This window comes from Lipomyces chichibuensis (assembly GCF_038497645.1).
Source record: "Lipomyces chichibuensis strain CBS 12929 unplaced genomic scaffold V1513scaffold_12, whole genome shotgun sequence".
NCBI lineage: Eukaryota > Fungi > Ascomycota > Lipomycetes > Lipomycetales > Lipomycetaceae > Lipomyces > Lipomyces chichibuensis.
This window is the reverse complement of record NW_027117464.1, coordinates 320595-337548: the sequence shown is the minus strand read 5'-3', so window position 1 is coordinate 337548 and position 16954 is coordinate 320595. Positions and strand designations below refer to the sequence as shown.

At 47.8% G+C, this 16954-nt stretch overlaps 8 protein-coding genes across 8 annotated transcripts; 5 read left to right on the top strand and 3 right to left on the bottom strand.

Annotated features, from left to right (window-relative positions):
- Positions 1–303: 303 nt before the first annotated feature.
- On the top strand, positions 304–1693 carry V1513DRAFT_443487 (uncharacterized protein). The gene has a single exon (XM_066897817.1). The coding sequence runs from the start codon at positions 431–433 to the stop codon at positions 1514–1516; it is 1086 nt and encodes a 361-aa protein (XP_066754094.1). The 5' UTR covers positions 304–430; the 3' UTR covers positions 1517–1693.
- A 58-nt stretch (positions 1694–1751) lies between these two features.
- V1513DRAFT_443484 (major facilitator superfamily domain-containing protein) lies at positions 1752–3714 on the bottom strand. Its single transcript, XM_066897816.1, has one exon. The coding sequence runs from the start codon at positions 3462–3464 to the stop codon at positions 1968–1970; it is 1497 nt and encodes a 498-aa protein (XP_066754093.1). The 5' UTR covers positions 3465–3714; the 3' UTR covers positions 1752–1967.
- A 171-nt stretch (positions 3715–3885) lies between these two features.
- V1513DRAFT_443481 (uncharacterized protein) lies at positions 3886–6104 on the bottom strand. Its single transcript, XM_066897815.1, has 2 exons — positions 5953–6104; positions 3886–5901 (listed from the first exon to the last, which is right to left on the bottom strand). The coding sequence occupies exons 1-2, from the start codon at positions 5989–5991 to the stop codon at positions 4366–4368; spliced, it is 1575 nt and encodes a 524-aa protein (XP_066754092.1). The 5' UTR covers positions 5992–6104; the 3' UTR covers positions 3886–4365.
- Positions 6105–6194: 90 nt separating this feature from the next.
- V1513DRAFT_443478 (uncharacterized protein) lies at positions 6195–7703 on the top strand. Its single transcript, XM_066897814.1, has 2 exons — positions 6195–6763; positions 6812–7703. The coding sequence occupies exons 1-2, from the start codon at positions 6294–6296 to the stop codon at positions 7350–7352; spliced, it is 1011 nt and encodes a 336-aa protein (XP_066754091.1). The 5' UTR covers positions 6195–6293; the 3' UTR covers positions 7353–7703.
- A 48-nt stretch (positions 7704–7751) lies between these two features.
- Positions 7752–9876, top strand: V1513DRAFT_484517 (uncharacterized protein). The gene is made up of 2 exons (XM_066900448.1): positions 7752–8157; positions 8212–9876. The coding sequence occupies exons 1-2, from the start codon at positions 8026–8028 to the stop codon at positions 9739–9741; spliced, it is 1662 nt and encodes a 553-aa protein (XP_066754090.1). The 5' UTR covers positions 7752–8025; the 3' UTR covers positions 9742–9876.
- An 89-nt stretch (positions 9877–9965) lies between these two features.
- Positions 9966–11872, top strand: V1513DRAFT_44557 (transcriptional regulator of RNA polII, SAGA, subunit-domain-containing protein). Its single transcript, XM_066898130.1, has 3 exons — positions 9966–10832; positions 10892–10994; positions 11046–11872. The coding sequence occupies exons 1-3, from the start codon at positions 10266–10268 to the stop codon at positions 11597–11599; spliced, it is 1224 nt and encodes a 407-aa protein (XP_066754089.1). The 5' UTR covers positions 9966–10265; the 3' UTR covers positions 11600–11872.
- Positions 11873–12047: 175 nt separating this feature from the next.
- Positions 12048–13484, top strand: V1513DRAFT_431187 (uncharacterized protein; the record flags this gene model as incomplete). The annotated part of the gene is made up of 2 exons (XM_066896375.1): positions 12048–12787; positions 12842–13484. The coding sequence occupies 2 exons, from the start codon at positions 12048–12050 to the stop codon at positions 13482–13484; spliced, it is 1383 nt and encodes a 460-aa protein (XP_066754088.1).
- A 100-nt stretch (positions 13485–13584) lies between these two features.
- On the bottom strand, positions 13585–16878 carry V1513DRAFT_464012 (armadillo-type protein). Its single transcript, XM_066899989.1, has 2 exons — positions 14392–16878; positions 13585–14337 (listed from the first exon to the last, which is right to left on the bottom strand). The coding sequence occupies exons 1-2, from the start codon at positions 16802–16804 to the stop codon at positions 13676–13678; spliced, it is 3075 nt and encodes a 1024-aa protein (XP_066754087.1). The 5' UTR covers positions 16805–16878; the 3' UTR covers positions 13585–13675.
- Between the last annotated feature and the right edge of the window lie 76 nt (positions 16879–16954).

The window sequence follows — 16954 nt, the reverse complement described above, 5'->3', positions numbered from 1 at the left end:
TGGAGTGAAGAATTGACTTGAGCAGCTTACAAATACACTCAGCAGTAGTGAGCCGCACCAATCGCGCCACAGAGGAGCCGACTTACAAATAAGGTTTACTTGCGGCGAACTTGCAATTTTGGACACACGTTTCGAGAATTTCAGTGACAAAATTAATCACTAACACTGCTTAATAATCGCCAAAGACTTAAGAAGTCAATAAATGATTCTCACAGTCGGAATACTGGCCTTCGGTAGCCCGACGCTGCAGAATTGCTGTTTCTCTGTCCGTCCCTGCGTCTGCGTCCTTTCTCGGAGCCGATTTGCCAAACCTTGAATGGATGGCGACATTTGTTAGGAAAAACTCTTCTCCCCTTCTTAAATAAATGAATTCCCCACTGGCCCAGGTAGTGCTTTAAGCAACCGCACACATACTTAACGCTGCACAAAAATGTCTGATGCCCTCTTCACCCCTATCAAGCTCGGCAAGCTCGAGCTCAGCCACCGGGTCGCATTCGCGCCATGCACGCGTTTCCGCAACGAAGACGATGGCTCACCAATCGAGGACCTTATGCCCGCACACTACGCCCAGCGCTGCCTCGTCCCCGGCACTTTCCTCATCGCGGAAGCAACTGACGCTCATTCCTTAGCCGGCGGATACAGCAATGTTCCCGGCATCTATACCGAGGAGCAGATTGCAGCCTGGAAAAAGGTCACCGATGCCGTGCACGAGAAGAAGGGTTTTATATTCCTCCAGATTTGGGCTATCGGTCGTGTCAACCCAGGCACCAAGCAACCTGACGTTTTCAGCGCGAGCGCTATCGCCGATGGAGGACACCTTACTCCCCGAGAGCTCACGATCGAGGAAATCCACACTCTTGAGGACTCATTCGCTACTGCGGCCAAGAATGCTGTCGCAGCTGGGTTTGATGGCGTGGAGATCCATGGTGCGCACGGCTACCTCATCGACCAATTTATACAGGATGTAAGCAACCATCGTGCAGATAAGTACGGTGGCTCTGTCGAAGGCCGGGCCAAATTTCCGCTTGAGATCGTTAACAAGGTGGCCGCTGCTATCGGCGACGAGAAGGTCGGTATCAGACTCTCCCCGTTTTCACGGTTCCAGTCTATGGGGATGGGCGACCCTTATCCCCAGTTTTCGTACATTGTATCAAAGTTGCAGGAAAGTCATCCTAACCTGGCGTACATCCACATGGTCGAGCCTCGCGTTTCCGGCGGAACGGACCGTGAGCCCGAGGCCGACGAGAGCACGGATCCGTACCGTAAGTTGTGGAGTGGCACCTGGATTGCAGCTGGTGGATTCACAGCAGAGACCGCGAAAACATTCGCTGCTGCTCGTGAGGATACGTTGGTAGCGTTTGGACGGTATTTCATTTCCAACCCTGACTTGGTAGCCAAGGTCAAGGAGGGAATTCCGCTTGCGATGTATAACCGTGATACCTTCTATCTACCAAAGTCAAAGGTGGGATATAATGATATTGAGTACGCGCCGGAATTGAAAGGGAAGTATTTTTAGATGTAGAAATATTATGAAATGTATAGTGGACTGCACGCATAATATGTTAACATAGAATTAATTAATGAAACAGTTTAGAGGTCCCAAAGAGGACAAATTCATGCACTAGGAAACTGCTCGCAGGCTGATTTTTTTGTGTAGAGAGAGATTCATGGTGAGGTGACTGGTGAGTCAGTGAAATCCCCCTGAAACCCAATTCCACAGTTCATCTCATCAACCTAAATTTTAAATGAAGCTTCGTTCGAGTTATTATTCACTACCGTGTATACCCGCGCCTTCTTCGCCTCCTGAGCCTGTACTACGGCCCTCTCTAATATCAGACCCACAACTGGATTATAGATATTACGACATGGACGTATTAATTAATGGATGACATTCTCAACTGAGCTAAAACTAAATTGCTTATGAGATCCCACCACCTAATCCAACAAATAAAGACCCAATTCACAGACTATGCAACACGTGTCCCTTGATGCTTTGCGGGTGTATTCTTCTCAGGATCATCTGGTGCATTCTTCTCAACGTCGTCATCGTCCTCCTCATCACGCTGACTTTCAAACGCATATCCGACGGATAAGTCAGCCGACCGATTCTCGGGTCCAAAGAACGAGACGACGAGCACGAATCCAAACACGCAGCCCATGAAACTAGCCATGACTTTAGCGTAATCGTAGCGCCTGATGGTCGCATCGGCTGGAGTCTCGAGAGGGAAGCGCATGCCGATTGTGGCTTCGATTGTGGAAGAGGCTGATGATGCGAGATTGCCGAGTTGGTATGCGAGGCCAACAATGAATGCGCGGAGCGCGGGAGGAGAGAGCTCCGAAAGGTAAATTGGGACGACACCCCATGCACCCTGAACCATGAATTGCAGGAAGAAAACGGCAGCCATGATACCCCCGTTACGGACAAATGCCCACGGATAGATCAGCGCTCCACCGAGAATGCATGCAATGATGATGGTGAGACGACGACCAATAAAGTCTGACATGTGTCCGAATAACATACCACCGGCAATAGCACCCAGATTCGCAACACACATAGTCACGGTTCGTTTGTCGGCACCAAACTGTAGCTGGACTTCGAGCATAGTAGGGTACAAGTCCTGGGAGCCATGGGACATGAAGTTGAAGCCGGCCATGATGACAACAAGATAGACCATGATGTGCCAATAGCCCTTGAAACTTGCTTTTGCCATCTGTATGAACGAGGCCTTGTGAGAAAGACGCTCCATATTCTTTTGCACCATGTACGTTTCCGTCTCAGGAAGACACATGCGGAATACGATGATTAGAACCGGAGGAGCGGCCCCAAACCAGAACAGTGAGCGCCAGCCATGGGATGTGGTAGTTGTCAAGGCGCGGTTGAATACGACAGCAAGGAGATAGCCGAACGCGTATCCTTCCTGAAGCATGCCGGAGATGATACCCCGAGCCGCGAAAGGACAATCTTCGAGGGCCGTGGCGGCACAGTTACCGTATATACCGCCCATGGCAATGCCAAAGAGAGCACGCACTGCGAGAAATTGCTCGTACGTCTGAACAAAACCGGTGCCCAGTTCTAAAATAACGAAGAGCCCGCAGTTCCAGATGAAGGGCCACTTGCGGCCGTACTTGTCAGACAGCAGACCAAAGACAATCGCGCCGACGGAACGCAGCATCAGGACAACCGTAATGCCCCATGTGATGTCAGTCACGGTCCTGTCGAGGGACTCTGCGATGTCAGACGCGGTCAAGGAGACAGTGAAAAAGTCAAAGGCGTCCCATGTCCAGGCGGCGAAAGCGACAAGGAAAAAGAGCCACTGCTTTTTGTTGAGCTGTCCTAGGACATGGAATGGATTTTCGAACCGGACATTGGACGGCGGTTTGAGGGAAGAAGCTCTGGTCGCAATATGATGGATAAGGCGGACATGCCAGGGCACCTTTCCATCCGAAGCAATGGAAGCGGCCATTGTAGACGCCGAGATCAGCCACAGAAATCATAGACGAAGAGCACTAGGAGCAGACAGCGAAGATGAACAGTTATAATATGACAGAGGTGACAGTATACAGGCTCAACAAGGGAGGGCTACAGTAAAGTCCACCCGCTGATGCCGAAAGCGGGCTACATCTTATTGCTTAAACTGACCTTTAGAGTTTTGCAGATCGCAATGGAACAGTGTAGATATCAACGCGCACGCTGAATTCGTTCGCAAACGCGAGAGTTGCTAACGCGCGCCGCACATTTGAGAACTTTTATATGTGTGCCGAGTCGGCCAGCACGGTGTGATTATTCGCGATGCCGCGTGGGTCATCGCAGATCTGGGAGGAATCCAGCCGAGATTCGCGAAGATTGGCACTCATCTGCCGAGACAAGGATTGCATTATACTTTGCTACTGTTGTACCGTAACGGCAAGGCATAGAAATAATAGGCATACTGGAGTCGATGCTACATATGTTTTACAGTAGAACAACGACGCCATTTTCAGGGGTAGCCCCTCAAGAACAGGCTCAATCAAATACTGCAATTTTTGTCAAGATCTTCCGCAACGGTTCAGTTCCCAAATATAATATTAAAGGTAAAAAGATTCGGGTCATTTCTTTTAACGTCAGTCTGCAATTGTGCCCAAACAAGCCGTTGGTCCAAAACACCGGCTTGGCGAACGTCCAAAATTACCCTAACCCACAATAATTTGGCACTTGTGAACCAAGATTTTTAAAGCTCTTCAGACAGTCCGGGCTCGCTGAACTGATTTTAACGATGGCAGCCTCTCCGGCCATTGTATCTTGCCATTTGTAGCCTACTGCGGTATCTATATTATCCATCACCAAATATCCACATAACGCCATTAAATATTACACTCGCAATACCTTCACGACAATTTAAACATGTCCCGCAACTTCTCATTTCGCTTCTTTAACGGACTTATCTCCTTCGCTCCCAGAAACGCTCTCTGCGCAACCGGCGCAGCCATTTTCGTACGCGAGGCTACGTCCAATTTTGCTTTCTTCGGCTCGCTCTCCAGACTGCCTTCGTTCACCTCGTCAAAAAGTGTAGGACCGCGGGATAGGCCTAGCTTCCGTTTCTTCTTCTTTTGCTGCACTGCCAATGCCGAACGTTCTAACTCTTCAGACACAAGTGCTGCTAGCGATGCCGCCGTGGATGCGCTTCTTCGACGCTGGACTGGCTTCTGCCCTGCCGCATTGGCCGACTTCGGTTTCGCTGCAGGCTCAACGTAATCTGAATCGCTTTTTGACGTAGACTCTGTGGACTCATCTCTCGCGGAGTCGACAAGCTTTTCAAGTTCTGTCGATTTCTCATATTGCCGGTTGGTATCCACAGGGCTCAACGGCATCACACCGGACTGCCGATTTAAAAACGGCGTCATCGAAAAACTTGATTTTTCCAACAGCTTTTCAGGAGCCGCATTTGCCCTCGAGCGCAAGTTCTGTGGTTGTGAACGGTCAGGCGTGAACAGGAGAGATGTCGCCGGTGCTTCAACTCTAACTGACTTGCCGCTTTTTCCAGCCATGCTTTTGAACTGTGATCGTGCTGCGTCTAATTTCGTCTCCAACGCCGTCTGCATTTCCTGGAACTGCTCTTTCGCTTTAGCTAGCTCTTTCTGTGCCCTTTCTACGAGCATTGTCTGGCGAGTCAGCTGCGTCGTGAGTGTCGTTATTTCGTCCCTGTGCTGCTTCTCAAGGATCTTAAGTTCTTTCTTGTCAGCCTTACTAGCAGCGCTTCGTTCTCGTAGTGACTCCTTCTCGATCTCTCGCACTTTCTCTTCAAGATCCTTGCATATTCCCTCAAGCTCCTTGTTGCGTGTCTTCAATGTCGCATTCTTGTTTGCATTTGTCTTTGCATTGTCTTCCACCGCTCGTAGCCGTTTCTCCAATTCGCTGGATTTTCTCTCCGCTTGAATAGCTTTTTCCTCTGTTGCTTTTTCCCGCACACCACTAACATCATTCAGTGCCTTCATTTGGTCTTTCAACGTCTGGATTTCCATCTTCAACTTGAGATTCTCTTGCGTAGCCTCATTCGCCTTTTTCTGGCTCTCGACCATTTCTCTATTGGCCGTGGCACTTTCTTTTTGCGCCTCTGCTAGCTTCTTCTCAATGGTTTCATTTGTTTGTTGAAGAGCAGCATACCGCTTCTCGCTCAGCGTCAGATCACTTTGTAACTTCGCATTTTCATTCGCAATGTCTTTGATAGTGATTTCAAGCCCTTTAATGTTGATTTCCAAGCTCTTTTTTTCACTTACCTGCTCTACAAATTGGCGTTCAAGCTCAGATTTCTGCTGTTCCAGCTTAACAGTCAGAATCTCAGATAGTCTACCGTGTTCGTACAAGTCTTGCAATTGTGTTGCATGAATGGAGTCATGGTACTGCAGGTGGAGCAGTGCTGCCGTCTATCAATTCGTATTAGGCAATGTAGCCGAATAGACACCGAAATGACATACTTCACTTAAGTCGGCTAGAGTCCGATCTTTTATGTCCATCGCTTATTCATACGGTCGAAAAAGGCTGGGAAATAAGTGTTTAGGAGTCGAGAAACCGCTGATGATGGACCAGATGAGGGAGATCGGAGGTTGTTTGTTTGCTCCACATCGGGAGGGTAACCCCCGTCACCAGGCCAACGGCCCGTGACACAGTAAGCCTTAAATGCACAAAGGTGCACAACTCCGCCGACGTGTTCATTCATGCCATCGCGATTAAGGAAATCGATCCGTCAAGACCAGGGTTCCTTGCAATTGAATTCCTTCCCGCGCTCAACTCAATTGATCCGCCGATAGTCTCAACCATGCGGCAGACTCTGCGTTTGTTCTTCTTCGTGTTATTCGCAACCATCTTTGGGGTTGCTGCCGGGGCGAATAAAGGGGAGTTGCATGATGAGAATTATATGAAGAAACTCCTTAAGAGTTCGAGTCTGCGACCAGGAGTGATCAGGCTGACCGACAATAATTTTGACAGTGTCGTTTCCGCGCCACGGGACTACGGCCTCGTCGTGCTGTTAACTGCCGAAGCCCCGCAAATGGGATGCCATCTATGCAGAGAGTTTGGGCCGAATTATAATTTAGTTGCGCAGTCGTGGCATCACGAGCATCCCAAGGGTGGCGACGGTTTGTATTTTGGTGTGCTGGACTTTAGGGACGGGCAGAAGACATTTCAGAAGTTGCAGTTGAAGACAGCGCCGAACTTGTGGGTTTATGCGCCGACTGTCGGTGCGGATGCTGGGCCGGTGCAGCCTTTTAATTACGAGATTGTCGGAGTGTACGTACACGTATTGATTCGCGATCGATTGGATTCTAATGATAATAGTCCCGACGTTCCAGGTTCCGTCATCAGATTCATTGAGTCACACATATCTGGCGTGCATATCACTATCCATCGACCGCGCGACTACAACAAAGTCGCTATGACAATCCTCTCCACTGTCGCTGGCGTCGGTAGTATCAAATACATCTACCCATTCCTCCGCCCCATCATCGAATCCCGTGCCATCTGGGCCGGCCTCTCGCTCGTGCTGATCCTCATGTTCACTTCCGGTCACATGTTCAATAACATCCGCCATACACCGTATGTCGCCGGGAACAGAGAAGGCGGCGTGCAGTACGTGGCACCCGGGTTTTCCAGTCAATATGGGTTTGAAACGCAGGCGATCGCAGTGCTTTACGCGTTTCTTGCCTTCGGGGCAATTTCCCTGGCCACTAAAACACCACGGATGCCGAACCGGACAAAACAGACAATGGCTATCGGGACGTGGTGTACCCTGATTTTGTGTTTGTTTAGTTTGTTGCTGTTCATATTTAGATTGAAGAATCGGGGGTATCCGTTTTCATTGCCGCCTATGTCGAAGTAACCATAAACCCAGTACGGCATTTGCAGTGTCTCTATAGGTGGAAGTACAGGATTGCCAATTTTGAACAGAAAAGTGTTTGGTCGATAGTTCTTGTACAAATTGAAGTACTCACAAGTACCAATTATTTATCATTGTACGGTCTTATTCGCCCGCGCAGAAACTCTGAAAAGTTTACTTTTTCGGAATTATAATTGATTTGGAGACCGTCATTTGTTAGTTGTTCTATAGGCGACTATCTACTGAGCCTAACCCGAAGTCGAAGCTGGGTGAGAAATTGAACAAAATTTCACTAGAGCCTACTAGCATTTTTTACTTACAGATCACATGATGATGAGTTACAAAATAAAAAAACATTTTTCAAACCCCTGTATCTATCTATACTCTAGCAGAGCCGGTAATATTTGCTCGTGTTGAGGACGTTCAAATGCAATATCTTATAAGCTGAGGGAGTTATTAAATAGCCATCAGATTATGGCAAACCCGTACTTGCATGTGAGAGTAATTTTTAAGGTCCAACGTGGAGTCCAAACAACACTCCGACGTGACACAACTTAAATTAGTCTTCCTAAAATTCTGTGAATACCTATTTAACGGCTGACCATTCCGCGCCAACTCCACTTTCTCAACCTCATTCTGGACATATGAACATTTTGATATAAAGCTATAGGGCAATATGACCGTCGGTACTGTGCATGTTTTAGATCTCGAAAGCGGGAATTTACGGTCCCTGTCGAATGCTCTTACAAAACTCGGTTATGAAGTAAAATGGATCAAGAAGCCTAGCGACGGTCTTGACGTGGCAGAAGTACGAAGGATCCTTAATTAATTTCAGTAAAATAAATTATTGACAATTGCATAGATCTTGATCTTTCCTGGCGTCGGCAATTTTGGTCATGCTATTAACGAACTACGGAACCGCGGATTCATTGAGCCATTACGCGCATACATCGCCTCTGGAAGGCGAATAATGGGTATCTGCGTCGGTTTGCAAGCATTCTTCGCTGGCTCCACTGAATCACCTGGCGTGAAAGGTATCGGCATTATTCCAGCTGAATTGCAGAAGTTCAATGATTCGACAAAGTCTGTGCCGCATATCGGATGGAATAGCGCATCTGTTACAAAAGCAGAGGATGAAGGGCTGTATGGCTTGCGCGCTGAGAGCAAGTATTATTATGTGCATTCGTACCGTGCGGATACTGAGGTGCCGTTACGTGAGGGCTGGACTGTCGCGATCGGAAACTACAATGGTGAAGAATTCGTCGGCGCCATCTGCAAAGACAACGTTTTCGCCACCCAATTTCATCCAGAAAAAAGCGGGGTCGCTGGGTTACGCGTGCTTCAGGCATTTTTGCAGGGAAACCGGATATCGAAGGCGCAGGCTTCACAGACAGATATTTTGAAGAAGAATTTAGGGCTTACGAAACGTGTGATTGCGTGCTTGGATGTGCGGACGAATGATGAAGGGGATTTGGTTGTTACGAAGGGCGATCAGTACGACGTGCGTGAGAAAGCGGCGACAGCGACCGCTGGGGGTAAAGTCCGTAATTTGGGAAAACCTGTTGAAGTCGCGGAGCGATATTATCATCAAGGCGCTGACGAGGTTACTTTTCTTAATATCACGTCGTTTAGAAATTGTCCCCTTGTGGATACGCCTATGCTTGAGATTCTAAGAAAGACTAGCGAGACTGTATTCGTACCGTTGACAATCGGTGGCGGAATTAGGGATATGATTGATCCAGATGGTACGAAAATTAGTGCGTTGGACGTCGCGTCAATATACTTCCGGTCCGGAGCGGATAAAGTCTCGATCGGCAGCGACGCGGTCCTTGCGGCCGAGCAATTTTACGAAAGAGGTGAAGTTTTGTCAGGCGAGACGCCTATGGAGATGATTTCAAGGGCATATGGCGCACAGGCCGTTGTTGTCTCGGTTGACCCGAAGCGAGTATATGTTTCGTCAAAAAAATGCACGAAGCATCACGTTATCAAGACTTCGCACCCTGGCCCCAACGGCGAGGAGTTCGCGTGGTATCAGTGCACAATCAAAGGTGGTCGAGAATTGCGAGATCTCGACGTGCGGCAACTAGTCATGGCAGTCGAGAAGATGGGTGCTGGTGAAATTCTACTCAATTGCATCGACAAAGACGGCACCAACTCCGGCTTCGATCTAGACTTGATCAATGACGTCAAGAGCGCTGTCAAGATCCCAGTTATCGCATCGTCTGGGGCCGGTAAACCAGAGCACTTCCTAGAGGTTTTCGAAAAGACGACTACCGATGCGGCTCTTGGGGCGGGTATGTTCCACAGAAATGAGTATAGGGTTGCCGATGTCAAGAATTATCTTAGCGAGCATGGGTTATTGATGCGAAATGAGTCGGAGTTGGAGCTGTAGATGAAACATAGATGTATATGTTAGTTTGGCATTTGATTGTGCAAATGGGTTTGTTTAGGTCCTTTATTTGTAATAAGATGCTTTTGTAGATACACATATACATCACTGGATAGAGGCCCTCTGCTTCTAGTTTATGCAAAAACGCATGTAGAATTGGAGTTTTAACTGCATAGAATGTGCAGCATATAAGGGGTATTTGTTAACGATTCTCCCACTTGTGCGCTAAGTGCAGCCATCAACGTGCGTGTAGGATCCCGAACGGACCATCACCGCAATATCACAAAACTCCTAGGAGGTTCAATTATTCCGAGAAATTGCATTTCTATGAGCCATCTATTCTAATAGATAACAGTATTGGAAATTATTGGGACTTAAGGTTAATGCATCGACTCTAGACGGTCTTCCCGCGTCTGGATCCCGCATTCCGAGGCACTATCGCACATCTACTTTTGGTTCTCCCATCTCGGACCGCACTTAGGACACGCTTTCCTTTCCTCGCGAACGCATTGAATTGACCCTCGCAGATGCTAGCGCAGGCTGCATCGCGGACATCTACACAGTCCGCAGCAAGTCACGGCGTGAACGGATCCGCGTCCACTCGCGCGTCGCCCCAGCCTCTCAAGAAAACTTCAAGCCCGATGATGCAAACAGCCCAGTCTGGTGGCCCTGCCGCCCAAACCACTACCACTAACACGCCGTCAAAGCCGCAACGACCGGCGCGAAGAATTGAAGTGGAGCAACTGATGAACGACTTTCGACGGGCGCTGGGCACCAACTGGGATCATTATCGGGAAATCATAACGAGTTTCCTGACCGGCCATCTCACTCGAATCGAACTCGAACGCGAGCTCTCGGTGATTCTGGATAGGAGTATGGTGAGGATGCACAATCAATTTTTGCTCGCGAGTTTGGCGAACGCGTTGAGAGATCCGCCACCATCAATGAATGGACTGCCGGCGTGGAATATGCGGTCAAAGGACGCGCCGTTGCGGATATCGAAGAATTCAGGTGACCCAGTTGTTGCCAAGTTAAAATCTGAAATTATGGGATTTACGCCGAGGGAGCGAAGAAGAATAAAAGCGATAACCCGAGTACGTAGCGGATATGGATATTTACATTTGTTGCACGTAGCTGACTCTATATTACCCAGGACGCAGGAAAGAAAGGCCCCATGCCATCGACAATCGTGCTCACGAAACAAGCCAGATTGGTTAAGTTTCCGAGCGTCAAGGACAAAGAGAAATCAAAAATCAGTACGTCTCCGATATCCACAATTCTCAGATTATTGTACTGACATGATATAGATATTACGCAGGAGATCACTCAGAGCTATCAAGCTCCACTTGCGACCGAATCATTTGAACTTCCTGATACAGATAACATGCGGACGCGAATTTTGGGAATAGCGTATGAACATGGACTACTAGATGGCATTGCGAATGACGTTCCAGATGTTATGTTAGCCGGTCTGGAATATCATCTAAGAGACTTCTTGCAGCAATTGCTGGATCGGGTACGCCCGAAAAAGCACAAGAAAATGTCTGACACTACTTTTGTGTCATTGGCAAATGCATCAGCGCAGTTTATCACGCATGCGAGCACTAAAGAGAGCGTGAATACTAGTACTGCTGAGAACGGAGTCAAATCCGGCGCTGCCGTCGTAAACGGTGTGAAAGCCAAACGGCAACGAACTCAACAATATGAAGATGATAATATCATTACCGCTGAGGATATGGCGCTGGCACTAGAACTCGCACCACACAGTATAGTTGAACCCAGCGGGCCAATGTATAGATTGTGGGACGTGATGTTGCGGGATGAGATGGACGACCTTCCTGCACCCTCTGTTCAGCAATAAGTCTGTTGTTGTTAATTAGACTTGAAAGATTGATGATTTGTACATAGTTATCTTTGTTATGATAGCATTTAGAATGTGCTGTATGTACGTTATTTTATGCGTTTTTCTTTTGGTGCTGGTCTGGGTCTTCTGGTAATTTTGTACTATACAGTTCGTTTTGCGAAGGTATTTATGATCTGTTATCCTATGCTTGTTAGTTATTGTCTTAAGTCATGGCGCTTCGGATTATTATTCGATATAATTAGAATTCAATTTTGCGATATCTGTATTTGGCGGTCCGGTATGGCTTGCAAAGATATATCGAGACTGTTCTGGAGCGGCAACTTCCATCTCCGGATTTCCCCTGAATGATTGCTCCGAAAGCTACTTCCTTACAGCCGATACACGAGCAACTTGTATTGGAATTAGAAGTCGCAAAGATAGCATCCGTGATCTAATTAGGGACAAGATGTCTGGGCTATCTAGATTTGTTGGCTTCTCTCGGCAAATGGTGGAATGTCATCTAGGATCTCGTTCGAACTACGTTATCAGCAGATATAAACATCCACAAAATCTATGCCGTTACTCCAAAATTGCAAGTCCCAGAGAGACACAGGGAGCGACAAATGCTCAGATATGTAGCAACGAACGTCAAATATCGTTCAAAGATGCTACATTTGAAAACGCGTTTCTCCGCGATGCCTGCTCCTGCAGTATGTGTCTGGACACTTCGACGCTGCAGAGACGATTCTCAACCGGCCAGATTCCGTTGGATGTTCGACCGAAATCTCCAGTGCAAGTGAATAAGAATGGAGAATATGAAGTAACGTGGACTGCGAAAGGAGCGGAGGATCATGTGAGCGTGTATTCCCAAGAACGAATAGCGCAACTCGCCTCACCGTTGTGGCGGTATAATAATAGATGGCGATTTGCGCGGGATGCAGTGTTGTGGGACGCGGAAACTCTACATGGGAATTTAGTGTCGAGGCAATATGATGACTATATGAATGACGAAGAAGCATTTAGAGATGTAGTGTTCGGGCTGTACAGAACGGGATTGGCATTCCTTAGAGATGCACCTACAAAGGAGCGTACTGGTGACATGGAAATTGTGGTCGAGAAAATCGCGAAAAAGATAGGATATATTAAGGAGACATTCTACGGTACATCGTGGGATGTCGTTTCACTGCCCGACGCGAAGAATATAGCGTGAGGGTTTTCGTGATGAATCGTCATATGAAGTCACAGACTAATTCTCAATAGATACACATCGGAAAACCTTCCACTCCATATGGACCTCCTCTACTACGAGTCTCCACCTGGAGTACAACTTCTTCACTGCATAGCTAACGGTGCCGAAGGCGGAGAATCCGTCTACGCTGACTCATTCCATGCTGCATATCAGCTCCTCGAGGACGACCCAAAATCTTTCTACAATCTCACGATGTTCCCCATTACATTCCATTACCGCAACGATGGCTATCATTACGTGTACACGCGACCACTGATCGAGCTCGATAATTTTTACACGAAGCCTACACCAGAACATCCAGTCGTTCGGATAAAATGCGTAAATTACTCCCCTCCTTTTCAGGCGCCGTTCGAACATTTTGTCACCCATTCTGAGACAGCTGAAAGGAAAGTCAATTTCGGAGAGTTTATGCGAGCATTCAATAAGTTTGAAAAGATTATTTATAAAACATCGCAGCAGTTTGAAAATAAATTTAAACCAGGCGATGTTGCATTGTTCATGAATAGACGAGTGCTGCATAGCCGTCGTCGGTTTACACTGTCGTCATCACCGGAGGGCGGCATCGATGCCGGCAGCTATGGACGGTGGCTGAAAGGGACGTATTTAGATATCGATAGTTTCTATTCGAAATTGCGCGAATTATCAGGATTGTGAAGTCGCAATGTAAATGGTCGGCCGCGGCAGTGGGACTACTTCTTCATGAGCACCTACGTTAATGGCTCAGTATCTGATGAAACGAACTGAGCATATAATGTTGAAAACGAAAGACTTGAGTTAACTACCCATCAAATACAATAGTCATATACATGATCATATACATGCCACAAATCTACAACACAGCTGCATTATACCCAGACGTCCAGTTCATTCCGCCTATACTCATCTTCGTCAATCTGCGGATAATAGGGCACCATTGCATCTGCACTCTGCACATAAGCAGAATCATACAATCGCCAATACGGTTGTCGTACTTTCCTCGCCGGATGGAATAATCCTGCCCACGTGTAATTCATCACAATACCAACGCCAACGCAGTTTCTGATAGCCTCGATACCATCAATTATGCGGTCAATAACGTGCGGTGAGGTTTCGAAGATGTTAGGCATAAGGAGATTCAGCATATGGACCATGGTATCCTCACATCCAAGACCGATGCATCCCAAAGCAATATGTTTGACCACAGTAGCCGCTGTTTGTCGGTGGACTTGATCGCGATCGATTAGTGCATCTTCAAGCAGTGGAGCCACGGCATAAACATAGTCCTTAGCCATTTCACCGATATATTCGAAAAGGAAACTCAGTGACTTCAGGACACCATTCTGGACATTCAGTTCTGGCACGCGATATTCGTTCATCAAAGCTGGCAGAACAGTGAATGGCGCACAGGTTTCTGCCACTATTCCAATGGCGACGGCCGTACACACACGCGATTGACGTTCCTGTACTCGGAGATTGTTGAGAAGAGTGACCAGAACGTCCTGTGGACCGATAGCCTTCGCAATGTAACCTAATTCCAACGTAAGCATGTCATTTATCACTATCATTAAGAATGACTACATACCAAATGTATTATTCGCAGCTCTTCGTATACCCTTCTTGTGAGCTTTCAACATATCCAATAATTCAAAGCAAATCCGCATCCATTCTCTGGCGCTAACATATTCTGCGCCACGATCCGCAATTCGACCAACAAGATCAATTGTGTTCTCCTGTACTTTTTCGTGTCGGTTCCGCAAAATAGGAGTGAGTCGTGGAAGAAGATCTCGAATGGGAGGCTGCATTTCAGATATACCAACCACTGTGACAATACTTCGCAGCGCGCCCAAAATAGATCCCAAGACTTCGGGGTATTCTTCACCGAGATATTCATACAACACCACACCAAGTTTGCCCATAAGAACATCCTCACCGCAATTATTCATGACAACAGCAATTCTAGTAATGAGATCCGCGGATTGCTGCCGAACCGTCGCTGACTTGTTGTTCAATCGCCAGAGAATTGTTGATACAATTTGTGACAAGTATGGTTTAGTTCGTAGACCAAGTGCATTGACAACCGTGCCGAATCCGTTCAATAGAATATTGTCTTCAATAGTCTGTTCTTGAAAGGCGAACAGTATGCCATCGATCAGTCGTTCCTCCAATCTTTCTGAAATATCAGTGGCACCTAAAGCAGCGACAACTTTCTCGATAGTCTCCACGCCCATTTTTCTGTACGCCTCAGACTCGTCCTTCAGCACGTCGACTATCCGCTCAACGATTTCGGCGACACCTACCTTCTGTGCAAGCTCGACGGTGGTGTCCACAACCTGTCTATAATTCCGACGATCGAGAGCCATACGACGAACCCAGAAGCTCTTGAAAAACGACGGCAAGACTTCCTCCCGCAGATATTGTGCGGTGACACCTTCCGTCGACGCGCACTGCTGGACGACCCTAAGTACAATCTTCTTCATCTCCTCATCTGGCGAGTTAAACTCTCGTATGAGAATAACCATGACTTCCTTAGTATAATAGTTGGCGTATTCGGGATCCATAAGCGGAATTATGAATCCAATACATTTCAGGAATGCGGCGAGACCTTTTCCACGGTGCCTTCGAATTCCGAGCCACAGAGGTTCCAGCACAGAGTCGAATGACTCGATACCATATGGGGCCGCAGCTTCAGCTAGCGCGCCGAGTGCCAAGGAAGTGACCGTTCGCACCTTGGCTTGTTCATCAGTCAAACACGGTGCAATGCAGTCGACCAGGCCCTTCAGATGTGGTAGCACGGCACAGCCCATGAGCACTGCAATCTGCTGAATAATTTTGACACCAGTATGACGGGCCTGCCATGACTTCTTCGAAGAGCACACTGCCTTCAAAAATGGTAGCAATGCCGGAACCCCAAGTGCTGAGGCGACAACTGCAAAAGCTCTCGATGTGGTATTTCGAACGTATTCGTCGACATGATCAATATCTGGTCGCATTGTTGCAATCATATGAGCAAGGCCCGCCGCCTTGGCAAGATTGGCAATGATTTCACGACCTTCGACTCGTGCGTAATAATCTTCATCAATCAACATTGGCTCAACAACGACCAAGATCTTGTGTGTGAACGGTCTAACCATATCATCAAGCTTGTAGAGAATGCGATCGATGACCTTGACGAGTAAATGACGCTCCTGATCCTCGAGTGTGCGTTCCATCAGTAATGGAAGAATCAAGTCGAATAATGCGGTTGCACCGAACTGTCGCGCGTTGTCTGTAAGTTGTCGTAGAGCTGTCTTTCTCATCGGCGGCGTACCGTTCTTCACCTTAAGAAGCAATCTGAGAATCTTTCGCTGCTTCAGCTCGTCGATACCCAGTTCCGACTCCTGGCTGCCGTCTGCCAATTTTCCAAAATACTTCATATCTTCCTGTTTGAAATACTGCAACTCGCCAACTCCTGGAATGTTCGTAGGAATTTGCTTCGCCATGCCTGCGCTCACCGCAGTATTTTCGTCAAACATCATGTACCCGCCACCACTACCAGTCTGCGCGGGAGTCTGCATCAACTTTCGTGCTGGCGTGACGATAGGAATATATCCAGCGGGAGGTTCGAGAATAATATACCCCTCAGAAGGCAATAGTCGATCCAACTCTTCATCTGGCAAAAACCCGCCTCCAGTCGCCATAGGCAAGATTCCACCGGCACTCGCAGATGGGTGCAATGGCGTTTGCATACCCAGTGCTGCGGACCCAATCGGGGTAGCCTCCAACGATGGCGCCTGATCCCAGCGCGACTTCCGCGGTGTAGCTTCAACCTCGTCCCATCGTGACTTCTTCTTTGGTGCAGGTTCCACAGATTCTATCTTCGCCTCAAGCTTCGATTCAAGATCTTCCTCGGTCTTGCCTGGAATCGCGACCGGCTCAACGACATCCCACCTGCGCTTGCGAGCACGAGGTTTTAAGTCCGGTTCTGGAGATTCCTCTTTTATCCTTGAAGGCGCCATAAGTATGCGTGTGGTGTCTCGGTAATAACTAGAGTAGATGTTGGATTGATTAATACCACTTCCGAGATTGAAACTGGCGACCGAATTTGATCGAATCTGTCAAGCACCTTGTAGAAGTAATAGTCGACATTCAGTTATGGTTGCAATCGC